The 17,009-nt window shown below is 36.7% G+C and overlaps 1 protein-coding gene across 3 annotated transcripts in view; it reads right to left on the bottom strand.

Moving 5' to 3' along the window:
* The window catches only part of lpp (LIM domain containing preferred translocation partner in lipoma), a 200,898-nt gene that overhangs the window by 80,752 nt on the left and 103,137 nt on the right, over positions 1 to 17,009 (bottom strand). For all 3 annotated transcript variants that reach the window (XM_088913330.1, XM_088913331.1, XM_088913332.1), the window contains one exon: positions 16,405 to 16,527. In XM_088913330.1, coding sequence (XP_088769456.1) covers positions 16,405 to 16,527 — 123 coding nt within the window. The remainder of the gene's footprint in view (positions 1 to 16,404; positions 16,528 to 17,009) is intronic.

Genomic DNA, 17,009 nt, shown 5'->3' with positions numbered 1-17,009 from the left:
TCTTGAGGGATGGAGTCCTGTATGATTTACAGGTACATTTCAATTAGCCACTGACTAAATCCTAAAACATAAACCAAGTAATCTCACTTTGTAGTCAAATAATTAGCTTAATTAAGTCATTAAGATTAGATGTTGAATGAAAATAAGCAGAACCTGTGGCCCTCAAGGACTGGAGTTGCCTATCTGTGTTTTTTGGTGATGTACTGTATGAGCAGCAGAAAATCTTCTGAATAAGTGTATAAGAAGCTTACTTATAATGCTTCTAGGCATGTCACTCAATTACTCTTTTCTGTAGTGGAGTAATATGAATACATGACTGCTATCAATATTAAAGAGTATATATCTGAGGAAAAACTTACCCATTTCTATAGACATGTCTGATATAAACACATGGATTCAAGAGAACTTTCCTAAGCACAACGTTGACAATGCCGGGCATATACTGTAGGCACCCAACGTTAGCTTCGAAAAAATGTGGACTTCAATGATGTTTCTAAGGGAACTGAAATCAAATCCCTGGTGAAAGTTAGAACTCCATGTGTTACAATTGTCCCTGTATTAAAGTGTTAAGAATGTCACAGGGGTTTCTTTTCATCAATTGAACAATGCTTACCTGATGTTGACAAATTCATGCATGCTTCTGCTGTATCAGGATTAACCTACACTAACACATTTATGGGGAAATCTTCTAAGGAAATTTCAAGGAAGGATTCCAGACATATCCATAATTCTGCATCTTCTGTGTTAATCAAAAGTAATATGCATCATTACACAATTCCAGTCTCTGTAAATTGCACTGTCTCTCTGTGGAGTCTCCTGTTCCCATTTGAGAAAATTAACAGTGTAGCTCCAGGTTATCTTAAGGTCTTAAGGAATTAGTATAGTCTAGGTCTTAAGCTTCCATCTACTAATTCAGGTCTTCTAACTCTTCTAATTGCCAAAGTCCAGGCTCCATACATTAGGCGATAGAACCTTATCACATGCAGCACTCACAAGAGACTCTAAGGCTGTTGATACTAGTTCAGAATATTATTTCCTTCTGCAAGTAGAGTTGTTGTAAGGGTCAAATGTTTTTACTGTGTGCTTTGCATTGCATTAAAAAGGGATATACAGTATACACATATGTACATGAATGACCACATAGAAGGGGGCAAAAAGAACACAAATACAATATTTTTGATTACCCCATCAGTAAGTCAGGACATGAGCAAGCAGAGAACAAACACTGATTTGAAAATTTAGTAAATCAGTCACTTCTCCAAGTGTAGCAAAGCTCATGGTATATTTAGGCCTAACCAGTGGATCTGTACTACAATGTGCCCTGTTGATCATAATTCATACATCCCTGGCCTACACTCTCCTAACTTCTTTATGACTTAAGCCTCTTTCAGTTGCATTGGGAGAAGAAAGCAACTTCACTTTGTTAAAAGAGGAGAAATCTTTTAATATTTCATTACAAAATACTGTACATTACCCTTTCCCAAAGTACAGATCAAACAGACTTCTCTTTAATAGCTTTTTTGCCTTTAATTTGTATTTAATTTTTTAAGTCTCTCAAAGGTGCAAGAGGAAAGAATTAGAATTTTAATTGCTTCAAAGGTCAGGGGCAGTATCAAAGCTATATTGCTCCTCGGCTGTCCCAGAAAACTTACCCTGACCTTTGCTTGCTAGGGCAGCCAGCAATGCTAAATCCTTACTTAACGTTCTTAAAGCCTGCTGCTGATTAGCAAGAATGAAAGTGAATTACAAGAAAAAAAAAGAAAAGAAAAAAGGCAGAAACCTTTTCACAATAAATTACTGCTGATCCTCAAAGATTCTTCTTATTTAAGGTGCTTTTTTCAGAGTTGCTAAATCAAATGTTTATGATGTTACTACTATCACTACTGCATTACACACAAGCACACACATTTTTTTTACTTACAGAAAGAATGTAGGAAATTATATATTAACAACAGGCACAATGCCTGAAAGACAGACATATAGTACAAAGCAAAAAATACTTCAGTAGCCTGTATTAATTAACCATAGAAAATAGAAACACTAATGCCACTGCTGTACTGCTTTTCTATTTGACTATTAACTTGAACAAAAAAAGCAACTTTAAAACTAGTGTCTTTAACCTGCTCCTGGATTTATAAAGCAGTTTTTACCTACTTAACAAAAACAAGATTATCCCCATTACACTCAAAGAAACACTTTCTCAGCATAAAATTCTGGAGTAAAATCACTTTCATAATACTTTTGACATTATTCATCCATTTCCGAACAGCTTCTTCGCAGGACGCAACAGGCACAAGGCAGGTGCCAGTCCATCGTAGGGCAGACGTGAACACACTCAGAACAGGGCCAATATTCCCAGAAGCCAAGTGACCCACCATCATGGTTTCGTACTGTGGGAGGAAACCCACGCGAACACAGGAAGAACATACAAACTCCATGCAGATAGCACCCCAGGTCTGGAATTGAACTCTGGGCCCCAGCACGGAGAGGATGCAATGTTAACTACTGTGCCGCCTCTTGCCATTATCCATCCATTCACTTTCTAACTTCTTTATTCAATAGAGGGTGGGAGAGGAGCTGGGAGCAACCAGCACAAGACAGGATACACTGTGGACAGGACACCAGTCCATCGCAGGGAACACACAGATACACACAGACACAGCAGGGTCAGCTGTCCCAGAACCCAATTAACTTTCATCTGTTTTTGGATGGCGGGAGGAAACTGTTGTACATGGCAATAACCCACACAAACATGGGGAGAAGAAACAAACTCCACGTACAGTAGATTGAACCCCCGGTCTGGAATTGAGCCCTGGGTCCCAGTGCTAAGAGGAAGAATGCTAATTCCTGCTCCACTGTGCCACCCACTTTTGACATTAATCTATCCGACTAACGTAACAGTTGATCAATATTCACCTCTCACATATGAACTCAAACTGGTAAAGGAAGTTACTCTTCTGCTGAAGGCACCTGTGAAATCGGAGAACATAAGGCTCTCCATCGCTACCACCTTCTTTTTTTCTCATATAAACTTCTGTACTTTTCTCCCTTACAATGTCTATAATTTAACTGACAGCAAGCCATGCGCTTCCACTAATACAGTATAACTGAACACTATAGCTCCCATTTTAAGACCACATAAATGTTGTTTTCTTTTAAAAAAGAATCTATTTAAAACAGATTCTATTTCACAAGAGTATAGAACAAGCTTCTTTCAAGAAACCACTGGATGAGATCCTTGGATCGATTGGATACTAATTAACAGATGGGCTACATGGGCCGAATGACTTCATTTGTAACTATTGTTATGTTCTAATATCACCAAATAAATCCACTATAAACCCTGCATTCAAAATCTCTAATTCTGTCCTCCAACGAAGGACCAGTCACCAGACACATTAATTAAATAACTATCTGTATAACTACCCTCATACCTGAAGAAGGCTCCACGGCCGAAACATTGTGTTTTCTTTCTTCTCTTTTCGGCACGGAATAAACTATTACTTGTTCCTTTGCTAACTACCTGTATGCCTGGTCATGGATTTTACCTGTACAAAGGACATGAACACATTGGTGAATGTAAACTACAGGAATGTACATGTTTAGTAGAGTTCTCCAGTATCTAAATTTATAAAATTATTTTATAATTACACCTAGCATCTTCTAAAGAAATCTAATTTTACATTAGGTATGAATTATGTTACTCCTGGACTCATCACTGTACCACAATTCATACTGTACAATTTCTGCGTTAATGGAAAGGGAACTAAGTTTCCTGTCTTTTTCTGTTCAGCGGCTCTTAGAAATGACAAGTATGCGACTGAGGACGTTTCAAAATAACTAGTTTGAGAGATATTGCTGTGTTTCTGAAACACTCCAAAATACTTGAGAGGAAGGGTGTTCATAAGCTACAATTTATATCAATACTTCTTGAATAAAATGAAGGAATACTTTTGAATTGCCTGCCGGTGAAACACTAACACTGCGGCTATATTAATCTATGATCGGGGAACTTAATGTTTAATAAATGTAATAAAACTTTTGTAGCACGTAGCCTAGGGATGATCTCTTTCACACTCCTCATTCCCATCGTCCAAATCAATAGGCTATAAAAATAGTGCCAACACTGCATGCAACAGAATTGACCTGAAGCATTAAGAAATATTTGAGCACTGCAAAGACAAATGAGAACTGAATGGATACATTAGCCTAGGTTCAATACCAGAAAAGGTATTTTTTTTGTTAAGAATATAATTTACTGCTACTGCTATTTTGCAAATTCTGCCCTGTGACTAAAATTAACAGGCACTGCCAACAGGGTTCGGCCAGTTAAAAACTGTATGGGATGTAGAAATCCCTCTCGTCCACAATCCAGACTGTCCTCATTTTGCAAAAACAGTACAGAAATACTAAACACACAGCTTATGTGTGCTGTATATTTCCATGTATAAATAGAATACACAATCACGGGTACAAATCTGAAAAACATGTTTAGATGCAAACATTTAGAAAGTGAAAGCAGAACACACACCTTAGAGTCATTGGGGTGGAGTGGTGGCACTGTGGCTAAGGATCTGCGCCTGTGGCTGGAAGGTTGCCAGGTGAGGAATCGTACTCCGTGAGGCCCCTGAGCAAGGCCCTTAACCCCAACTGCTCCAGGGGAGCCGTATAAATGGCTGGCCCTGCGCTCTGACCCCAAGCTTCTCTCTCCCCATACAGTATGTGTGCCTGTGTGTCTCATGGAGAGCAAGCTGGGGTATGTGAAAAGACAAATTCCTAATACAAGAAATTGTATATGGCTAATAAAGTGATCTTAATCTTGATCTTCATCATTTTTCTCAACCGAATCTGTACCAGGGGCCAGCTCTGTAAGATCCTCCTCCATTGAGGAACACTTACATGTGAGTTGAAAACAAAACAATGGAAGAGAAAAGTATTGACCCAATGTAACTGTACCTCTCTGGCACTGTATGTTAGGTCACATGGGACCAGGAATTGAAAGATATGGCCTTAGAGAACATGCTTGTTATCTGTGTGGTTACAGCTATGGTCTCTTATAGCAGTAAAGGTATGTAGACATTCACTGCTAAAATCCAAATGACAAAATCCAAATTTATGATCTACTGACCAGAGGGATTCTCCTATCTTATGTCCAATAGAAAATCAAATTCTGGGCTTTTAATCTGTAATCAGACTTTCTAAATATAATTTGTGTCACTCTACCCTGCACCTCAGGATTTCAAGAGAACCAGAGTAGTCCCTACTGTCAGCTATGTAAATCGCCAACTTAATGCAGTGAATTTCTGATCAAGTGTGTGTCAGTTGAGGACACATTAGCACTGGTATCTGACCATGAAAGACCTCAGCAAATGGTTTAGTAATTAATCTAAAAAATATTGGATGTGATATGAAAACAGTCATAAATTATTTAAAATGTGATCTTTCCATTTTGTCATCTTTAAGAAACTGCCTGAGAAATGGTTTATTTCAAAAGCCTCACATTCAATAAAATTCTCAGATCATGTTCCAACCAAGCTATGAGTATGTTCCTTTCATGTTTATTAATTTCCCTTAGCAATTAAAAAGAAAAAAAAACATAATGCATACTTTTAACAGCTCCAAAACAAAAAAAAATCTTATCAAAGTAAAGTACAAAGTAAATATTCAGTTATGAATATGGCTTCATAAGGACAATACTCACAGTGACATTTGGTTTTGTGTAACCTCTCTAATAAAAGGTTTTTCTGTTGTTCTGGAGCAGTTAAGGGTGTGCTTAGTAATTTTAGATTTCCACAGCACTGTGGTCAAATAGGACATTAAGACTAATGACAAACTATTTTCATAATCTTGCATGCTGCAAACACTGGAGTGCTCCAAACATTCTCTAATACCCTATTTTAGTGCACTGTGTCTTTCTTGAATATAAAATACAAAAGTGAATGAATGTCTTTATACTTAATAAAACATCAAAAGGGTATTAGCTTTTCAACGCAAAGGACAATTTAAATGAGAAATTAGCTTGTGATTCTAACTTAGGACTTTTAAAGACTTAGAAAATAAAGAAACAATTCAGAAGTTTAGAAGTTAACCTATACATCAAGATTAAGTAATTTTTTAAAAATCTTTTTACCATAAGTTTTATGTAAATTCATCCAATTAAACTTTAAAGTTAAACTTATTTTGTAGTTTTCCTTTGATGCAAAAAAGGTGCAAAAAGATTGCGATTGTATGCATGAATTTAGAAGAGTTGGTTATTGGAGACTGGAGGTTTGTTCATATATTTTATTTGACCACAGCATTCAAGCAGTTAAAAACAATGTCTTCTTAAAGGTCTTGACATCATCCATCCATTTTTAGTCCATTTATCTTGGCGAAGATAGCAGCCACTGACTACACATTTAAAGTATTATGCTGTTTAAATAATTCACTGCTCCCAACTCAAGGTCTCCGAGTAAGCAAGCCTATCTTGGATTATCTCCAGTACAGATATAGTGGCTGAAAGTAAGAGCAACTCTTCTTATTAGGTTTTCAACATCAGATAATCAAACTGAATTCAGTTTCAATGCTAGGAAAAAACCATTGTCTAGTACAACAAAACATGAGTCTTCAGCTCATCGTATCTCTAGATACAGTATGTCCCACTCAGAACCAGCACATAACGTTACACTGTCTAGGTTCTCGTTTAACTGAGTGATGAAATACTGTACTACTACTCTGCTGGTTTTGAGAGTTACACTGTGCATCATAAACCCCCAGGTTTCACTAGGACAGTAGGTTGTAAACCCTTTTGAGCCAATTCTGAAACTCTGACTTGAACAAACGTAGAAAGTACAATAGAGACAATGCTCATCTTTTTGCTGGCCAATTCCTTGCAAGAACTGTTATGGTATGGCACATGTTAGGAATGCTTAATACATAAAATAACCACTGCCATTCAAAAGAAAGCTAAGGAATAATTTACAGAATGGAAACAAGCAGCTGTATGCAAATACTACAAAGTACCCACAATATGTGGCAACCTTGTGGACCATTGACTACCTTAAATGACAACTGACATTCAAACAATATTCAAATGTGTAACAAACCAAATCATTCTATTGCTGGTTTTCTCTGAAGGTTAGCAGACACTACTTTGAAATTCTTATTTTAGCATTATTTATAAGAAATAAAACAATAATAAGAATACACAGATGTCCATTACTTTTAAGGACAAATTAAACAATAAATGAAAGCCTTGATGAGAAACATTTGAGCATGAAAACTGAAATGATTTTATTAAAAAGTTGAGGAGGTTAAGTCCATCTGCTGTGAAAGATTTAACTGAAAAAGAATAAATGTTTGTCTGAATTTGATCTTTCCAAGCAGGATAAAAACATTTAATGAAACAAAAGATACAAGTATTTTTATAGCAAACAAAAGTGTATAAGAAAATGTCTACAAAAATGAATGACACTTCCTGTGTCATAAAAAGATACATATTTATTTCCAAATAACCTCAACATATTAAAAATAAGTATAAAATAAACATTGATCTAAAAAGATAAATGAAAAGGTTGGACTGGAAAGTGACTGGAAGTATGAAAAATACTTCATTCAGCCATATGTATAAGTCTTACACATTAGAGTAGTTATTAAGTGATAAGTATTATTTTTTCATGCAAATTCAGTAAAATGACAGTCAATTAAAAAATACAAAGCCATCTATGTTAAGTCTATGTTACATGCATGCAAAGCCCTAAAGGGACTTATTGTATTCATTTATTGGTCAAAAAAATTAAAGTCAAAATGTTGTAGAGACCCCTTGTAACCTGTGATCCTATCAATTTTCTATTGAATGCACTCCATAAATAAAAAAAAAACATAAAATAACACAAAAATGTTGTTAAAGGATCTTATTTACAATCTATTTAGAGCCTGTCATTAAATTACTCTGGACTTGTAGTCTGTTGCCATTTGCACCAAATGTTCAGCAACAATACTTCTTAACAGCTAAAACATAACCTTTTCTGACCATGAGGGAATGATAGCCCCTGTGCATACTGGATTTAAATGCACAGCAATAAAAGGCCTGTGTTTAATGAGCTGTTATACTGCACTCCTTTCTTCAGGCTACACAGCACTGCTGCCATAGCCATTGATGTGAGTGATATTTTCAAACATATCTGTGCCCTTTTGTTAACTTTATTCAACACAGATCTGATATGTTTGGACAGGCCAGTGATGTGGGCCACTGTTTATTAGTGACAATGAAGCTGAAATTGATTATGTCACACTCTGAGGATCTTAACATAAATTAATTTGGGTTCCTGCCATCTTTGAGGCTTTGAGGGGCTGTGCTTACCTTTTAGACGATTTCAAATTCTGAGCCGGAAGATATTGATTCACACTTCTAGTTAATTGGCTCAACCTGCGCTAGGGCTCAGACAAAATCAATTTTTCTGGATTCGCACTCAGAGCTGGATGTGGAAACTCTTTTCGCATGTATTTTGCTTCAGGTCAAAGTAGTCTACTGTTCATGATTCACAAAAAAAAAACACAGGACTTTCTACCTGTAATATAATTCCACTGCATTGATCTTAGTTGACAGCATGAACTTTGAATACCTCTGTTAAAAACCTCCACTCTAGTGGAGCTACTGATATAGTGACAGTAATTTTCTCCTGGTGTAATCAGTTAAAAACAAAGAATCATTCAAGCTATTGTGAGGCTATTTGGATAATTTGTCTCCCAAATCACTTGTATTTGGCACTTGCCAAAGCAGCTGGGTAATGACACACATCCTGGGACTACAGGACTGGTGCAGTGGTGATGTGCTGCGTGAATTGTGGAAAAAGAAAATTAAAAAACATGACGTTGCAGCTTTTCCAGTAGTTAGATTTGCTTCTGTCTCGTCCTCCACTCTCTGAGACTGATTTTTTCTTTCTGTTGTATATGAACTGGGCTTCTCTGCATTTGTCCATCTTGTGCTGGAGTGCAGGAACAAATGCTCATATGAAGCCAGGGGCGCAGCACCATTGTGCAACATCTAAATATAATACAAAGTCTTTTTTTTCATCGCATCATAGTAATATCCACAGCCCATATCAATTGTATGAGGAATAAGACAGTGAGACAAAGCTAATACATTTGAAATGGTTATAACAATCTACAGTATGCTGAAAAATGTAATAATATAATACTTCAAAAAATTCATACAAATTATTACCCATGTTATACAATGCTCTTAACTGTACTTATGTCCCATACATTACTTTGTGTAAAGACTGGGCTAGGGCCTTTTCACTTCTGCAATACTGAAAGCCTGGACAGAATTTATATTTGCGTTCAAACTATATGACTTGAAATAGTAATTGTGAGCCTGCAGTGAATTCAAAATGCTACTTCAAATGAATTAATAATAAAGGACATACAGTAGACTTCCAGTATATAACAAGTGTATTTCATGACTTCACTTTGTGCCATTAACTGAGACTTTCATTAATCTAAAAAATTAAGACATACTGATCGACTTTTTCCAACAAAATATGCAGGAATGTGGCATAGTGTTCTGGACACCGGTCACATGATGGGAAGGCTGTGGCTTCAAATCCTGGGTGGAGCACTGTTGTAGTACCTTGGAACAAGGTGTATAAACAGGTACTGTACATACTGTGCATGTTTGCATGTCACTTCAAATAAAAGTATCAATCAAATCAATTAATGATAGTAACAATTAATAAAAGAAGTACCTTTGTAACATGCTTTTCTGACAGCATAATAAGCACACTGTCTTTTATAACAACTTTATCTAAAGGTATTCAGCACTTCAAATGTACATATTCCCAAAACTCCTGTTGAGGAAATAACAGACCACTAGAATCTGTCCCAGAAGCTCTGAAGAGTGCCATAAAGAGCAAGCAATTGATCTTGGTATGTTGGGTTTTTAATTGAGTGAATACAGAAGCTGCAAATTGAGGACACTCACTGCTCTTTGCTTATACATGTGGAAGAATACAGTGGAACAGCTGTGCCAGTGCAGGAATATCAATCCTGAAAGGTTATGCAAAGAGAGCGTGACATTTTGTGTCACGTAGTGGAATAATGCAACCCACATGAAAGTCAGAGGCAAGCAGCTGGATTCAAAGAGGTCAGCCAAAGGTAATTCTAGTGGGGAAGGTGGATGGAGGAAAAAGAATTTGGATCAAAGTTCTTCTCATTAGTTTCAGTTTGAAAGCATCTTTAAAAACAAATTCTGTTAAAACTAAGCTGATCATTTCAGTATTGGAAACTTAAGTCATTTAAAATATATCTGTAGGTTGGTTTAGAGAAATACATTTAAACCTTCCACTGGGAGCAATGAGCAATGCAATGAGAGAATTAAATGCAACCCCCTATACCACAGCTTCTTATTTGGAATTATTTTTTTTTCATTTTGCTTCCCCTAAGCATATATTGCCTCCTATAAAAGCCCTATGGGAAAACACATTTTAGGAACATGCTGAAAGTGACCCATTTTAACAGCATTATCAATGGGCAGGTTTGGAAGCAATGCTTTGTTTTCTGCCTGGTTACACATTGATGAAATCATCCGCTATACCCTGAAGTGTGGTACTGTTAAACAGAGAAGAGACCTGGTTCAAAATCACAAAGTCCTGGACACCAATCCAAGCCAAAGAAGGAATGCTCCTGACCTGCAGTGCTCTTTAAAGATTGTAAAGGTGCCCATGAATTTTTCAAACAACACTGACAAAAGCTTTCCGAGTTCATTCTCCCGCTTGTACCTCTCACTAATGCATGTACAAAAATCTTCGCTTACTATATTTTATTTAGGAATTATTCACCAAGCACTTGCATAACCGAAGCACTGAACACATACGAGCATGTACAGTATATGCAAAGCTTCATGCATTTTGATAGGTGACAAACAGTGTCAGTACCATTAAATAGGAATTAAATAAGCATTAAATAGGCAAATAAGCATGAGCTTATTAAACACATTTAATTTTTGTACTAGAATAATATGGAGAATAAATTACAAAATACATTTGTTTAATATACTGCATGCAATACAGAAATACCAAAACATTTTTTATAAAATATTATATACCTATGATATTTTTCAAGACATGCAACACACCTGAACTATTTTTCTGTGTAGTATACATAAAAAATGAGAATGAGAGCATTAAAAATGAGAATTTTGACAACGTTGATGAAAAGATGACAGATACTTTGGGTTTTGTGAACACAAGCATTCTTAAGCAAATGAAAAGAACTAAAATACTAAGGTACAGTTCTATTTGACATCAAAAACACTTCTTTTACTAATGTAGCTTATCTTTCAAATACTCCAGGACATGTGAGCCTACTAAGAAGTATTGTTTTCATTTTTGTATATACAGAATGTGCATCATGCTTGTTTTTTATCAGGTGTATAAATTAGAACACAGTAACCACTGAGTTTCATTAAACAAAACTTGACTGCATGTGTGAAATTGTCTTCAAGTCAAGGAGCATCATGGCTTAATCAAAACAGAACTACTCCTTCGCTTTCCTGCAAACACGGCTGCGGCCTGACCTCAAACCTGCACCATTTTGAATCCTTATGACGAGAGCTACATTATTTCACAGTGCAGCTCAAAATGAAGATCAATAATAAAAAGTACTTAATGTTTTTTCTGTTTCTGTTTCTAAGTAATGTGCCACTACCGATTGGTGCATTGTAACCTTGTGCATAAAAAATAGGAAATCTAGTCTATGCAGTACTACAATGCAACTGTTTTGCCACCTTAACACTTTTAGCTGTTTCTGTCTTAACACAGATCTGCCCTTGCAACCATTACGTGATGTCAGTGTCATTTCGCACCTTAAAATACAGCACTCAGCAAACCTTAATATTTTCTGATTTTCAGGTGTCATTATTTGCACTATCACCCAAATTGACTAAATCAGGGGTGTTCACTCCTTGTCCTGGAGGGTAAAGGTTTTCACTTGGATTGCTCTTTTCCTGAGCTAAACCAGCTGGTTACTTACTTAACTGGAGGAATTCAGTCACTCACTGCAGCTACTGCTTGCATTAAACTTGACAATTTGCAGGTACACCAGACCTCCCAGGCCAGGTGACCCCAAACCCAGAGCCTAAACCAAATTTTTAAAACCAGCTTCCCTTGTGAACCCTACGCCTTTGCAAGCATGCAAAAAATGACAGTGCTCATGTTATCTTGAGCACGTGTACTCGGTTTAGCATAACACATGGAAGGCACACAAGGATCTCATCTCAAATGGCATGCCGTCACTGCGAAATCAGATATTACTTTTGCTGATACTAAAGGAGGAAAATAAGCATAAATTGGATTGTTATCCACATAAATAAAGCATATTGCAACCCTGGAGCCTGATCTCATCAGATCCCAGAAGCTGAGCAAGGCTGGGGCTGGACAGCACTGGGATAGGTGACCAATAAGGAAAATCATGATGTTGGTGGACAAGTAAGTGACACTCTTCCTTTGAATCTTGAATTTATAAAACCTGTTGTACCAGTATTGTGATAGAGGACACTCTATTGAAGGATGGATTGTCCTTTGGATCTTAACTACTTCTGGGTAATAACGATCACATGGCATTGTTTCTAAGAATAGAACTCCGTCATCCCGGCTAAATTCCACTATGGGCTCCTGCAATCCAACATACACATGTTGTGTAGTGGGGCCAAAACTGGGCAGTGATTGAAATGAGTCCATTGCCTCTCGTTTTCTACACAAAGCACTTTGGGAACCTTTGAATGCAATTAAGTTGGAAATCAAAAGTAGGTGGTACCAACTGCATTCTACATTTAACTGCAAAAACCTTTCTAAAACAGAAATAAACACAGCAGTTACCTGATGAAGTAAATAGTGGTCAGATGTTTAAAACACAGGTGATCATATGCTCTTAACCTTGTTAAACCAGGCTTGGCTTGCACAGGTTGATCACTGCTGTCTAAGTGGTAGGACTTGGCAATGTGGCATGCTGCAGCAGGTCACTGAAGGTTCAACCTACATCCAAGGTTAACATAAGTTTAAAAGGAGCAGTGAGAGGCGAGCCATCTGGCTATCTGGAAAGCTTTCTCATCTCACTCAAATAGAAAAGCACAACCTCAGGGCTATGCTACTGATTCCCAGTGCTCATTCCAAAGTGATTAGGACCTCCCCAGCTACAGAGTAATTGAGTCTGTACAAAAACTAAGAGAAACCAATGTTAAGAACAAACAATATATGGAAGCATGCAGGGGAAAAGATACAAAGGTGCCATTTTAAAACTGTAATTGTTTCCTTGAAGTTTCAATTTCTATACATTCCTAGTCTAACAACCTAAAATAAATCTTTAAAATGGTAGATTCTAGAAGCATATTTTTTTTGCAGTGCAGTATGTTTGGCAAATTAATTTGCTAAACTGCTATTCACTTTTTATTACAGTACTTTTAAAAGAGTTCACGAGTCAAATCGATGACAGAAGAAAAAAAAAACAAAATTATCAAGTCCAACTCGCAAAGGCAACCCCAAAATCAACCAAAATTCTAAAGCTTGTATGTCACAAACATTTAGAGGTATAAGAAAGATGCTTCTTCGTGAGAACCAAAACAAATTCCCACTTAGTTACTGAGAATCATCAAATGAGTCTGTGTAAGAAAATAGATTTCCACAGTGCGGGCCTCAGTTTACTGGCTAGGAGGCTTGTTCCAGTTACAAACAAGGATTGTCTCAGCTTTGTGTACAGAACCACTTCTCCCTCTTAAATACCCATTTCCCTTTTCAAATATTGAGCATGAAATATGGTCAAACTGGGGGTCTATCTAAACCCCTTAAGATTTTAGAGTATATATTTGATTCTCATCTCCTCTGAATCTCTTTTTGTTCTTGGCCGAGAAGGTCTAGCTCTCTTAACCTGTGACAATTCCCTGAAGTCAAGAACCATTGTTGTTGCTTTTCTTTGAACCCTTAAAGGGTTCAAAGCCTCTATGCTTCTAGCGTCCTTTATGTGGTAAAGCCACCAGAACTGAAAACTGTGTTCTACATAAGGTGTTACTAGTGCATTTTTAAGCCTGAGTATAACATCCCTGGATTTAAGTGCAATACTTTATTACATAGTTAAGCTTTTTTTTTGCTTTTTGTATCTCTTCCTTGCATTGTATTTAATACAGAAATACAGAAACATCTCTATTAGCACTTCTATCACCTTCATGTATTCCTTTCTGCACCTCTGAACCCTTCTGCTATTGTGTGTACTATATATCCCTATAACCTGTGTTGATCAATTTGCAATTATAAATGTTAACATCTATTTGCCAGTTGCTGGCCCAATCCAAGATTTAGGTCTTTTCAGTTTTTCCTGGTAATCGTTCCTGTTTGACACTTCACCTATTTTTGCATGATCTCAAAATTGAATTAGTTTTGAAATCCCAAAACTATCGACTGTGTCAAAATCAAAATCAAAATCATTGAATATATCAGGAAAAGCAAGAAGATCATAAAATGGATACCTATGGTACACCACTGCTTATACCTGCCCATTTAGAGGTATTCATACCTGCACCAAGAGGTTAATTAACCTTTAATACAGGGTGTTATCAAAAGCTTTCTGGAAATCTAACTCTTCTTGATGCTTGTATGAAAATTTCTAGTAAGATAAACAAGGCTTTCCCTTTCTCAATCTATATTAGTTGTCTTTTAAAATACAATTTTTTTGGAAGTACTGTATTCCTCTATGTTAGCTCTACCAATCATTTCCATAACATTACCTGTAACAGTAGGGAGGCTGACTGGACTACAGTCTCCTAGTCTCCTTCTCTGATCAGTGAGTACTGCCAGCGTTCAAAGAAGTATGAAAGGGAAAATACCATCAGGCCCTGGCAACCTTTAATTTTAACTGTCCTTGTCCCCAGTAGAATCTCAGGGTTATTTCTGGTAAAATCTCACAACCCTGCTTCTATAATATGGGGCATGTCATTGACACTGTCTACTGTACAAACCTGTATGAAAAAACAATTTAGCATATTCACTATTCAACATCTATTATTACTAACCCCATGTTATCTTTTACAGTCCAGTTACAGGTGTAGTACTGAAAATAACTTGCATTATTGTTTGCCTCTTTTGCATTAATATTTTAGATTTTTGACGCTACACTTGTAGCCAAGTAAACTCTTTTTTCCATTTTTGAATCTTAGCCCTTTTATGGAGTCTGTTAAACACACTCTTTATTCTGATTTCTTTCTTAATTTCAACATTAACCATGCAGACCATATATGTCCACACTTGGACATAACTGACTTTGGGATGATTTCATTTTGAGCCTTAATATTATGTTTTTGAAATATGACGATCCTTCTTCTGTTGATTTCATCTGCATCCATCTGTTCCCATTTCACTGATTGTAATGCTATTGCCTGCATGAAGCATTCCTTCGTTGTCAGGCTTTTATAAGTATGATGAAATTATGAATTTGTCATTTTTAAAGTTTAAACATTTTCAAAGTAATTTATTGCAATATGTTGCAAACTGTATTCTAGCATAAAAAGAACAAAAGTATAAGATATTCTGTAAGTTTTCCTAAAACATTGCCTAACATTTGCAAAACCTGCTTTCATTGTGAAGCGACAGTATGTTTGTTGATCTGAATAAGCAGTGGAGCATGGCAGATTGTAATTCCTTTTGCACACTGCTTAGACACTGACAGTAGTGGGTCTACTCCATGTAGTGTAATGAAACTGCAAAAGTAGCTTTTTAATTTGAGAGATAATGCAATGCCTTAAGGGAACTACACTATGTTGGTAGAAGCTAAATTTAACGACAGAAAATGGAGGATGGTTTTAAAATTAAGTTCTCCTGTGCCAGCAGTCGAAGTTGCTGTATGAAGGCGTATTTCTTATTGCAATGTCCTGTCCTTGATTCACTGCCCCAGGACGGCTGGCAATTGGACCTCTCCACCTCTTTTATCACCTTCAGATGCTAAACTGCTACATTCACAAGGGAAAGTACCTCATATGTCATTTGTACCTACTGCACTTCCCTTGGACAACAAGCAAACCCATGGCAGGGAAAATTATGAATGGCGCTTATACATTCAGCCCACAGGGGTACCAATTTCAGTGTATACTGTAACAATTATTACCTCTTCAGGGTAAGAGATGTCCAAATCTCTGTACATGGACATACAGTATGTGTGAAATTCAAAATCAAGTTTTAAACTGAGTATAATGTATAATGCAATAACAGTAAAGGTAACATAAAAAATGTCTTAGATAATTATTAAAAATGACCTTTGAATAATATGTATGTTCCTTTTTTAAAAGTGGGAGAGGTCCCATATTGGCTGTACAAGAAGTGATTCTTTCCACAAAGAGGGAAAACTTCTCAATATGTTCTAGAATCTTTGTGATTTACATACCTGCTGTGGCCTGGGCTTGTAAGGTGAGCTGCTCTCCAGATCAGCAAGGATGCTAGTGAGAGAATCAATCTCCGCATCCAAACTAGAACGGCGCTCTTCTAGCGTCTTCTCTGGGGTTTTGACCTGAAGAGAAGACATCATCAAAAAGATTAGAAAAGACAGGCCACCTCCACCGTCAAAATCCCTAAGAAATGTACTGAAATGTGAAAATACTCCACGTAGTGCTCATTAGTGTTTTACCAAAAAAGGACATGTATGGAAAAAAAGGATGTTTTTTTTTCCCTTAACACAGACATCTAATGTTTATTTAAAGCTGAAACCTAGTTGCTGCTAAAGGACATGCTTGTCTTTTGTGTAGAATCTGTATCAGAGTATTTTTTGACACATTTTCTCAGTAAAGACCTCTTCACTGTTTCAAGGGTTTACAGCACTTGAGTTTCCTGTAGATGATTGCAAAGTTCTTCAAAATACACTTACAGCAACCACTTAAGTATGTGCTGATCTCCTCAGTTGCAAAGTAGGCTCTTTGCTAATCGACTGCACATTCGACCTCAGACAAGATGCTGCACAGCTATTCTCTGAATAATTAGAGAATTGCATGATAA

This window comes from Atractosteus spatula, chromosome 4 (assembly GCF_055471065.1).
Source record: "Atractosteus spatula isolate fAtrSpa1 chromosome 4, fAtrSpa1.hap1, whole genome shotgun sequence".
Lineage (NCBI taxonomy): Eukaryota > Metazoa > Chordata > Actinopteri > Semionotiformes > Lepisosteidae > Atractosteus > Atractosteus spatula.
This window is presented reverse-complemented; position numbering and strand designations above follow the sequence as displayed.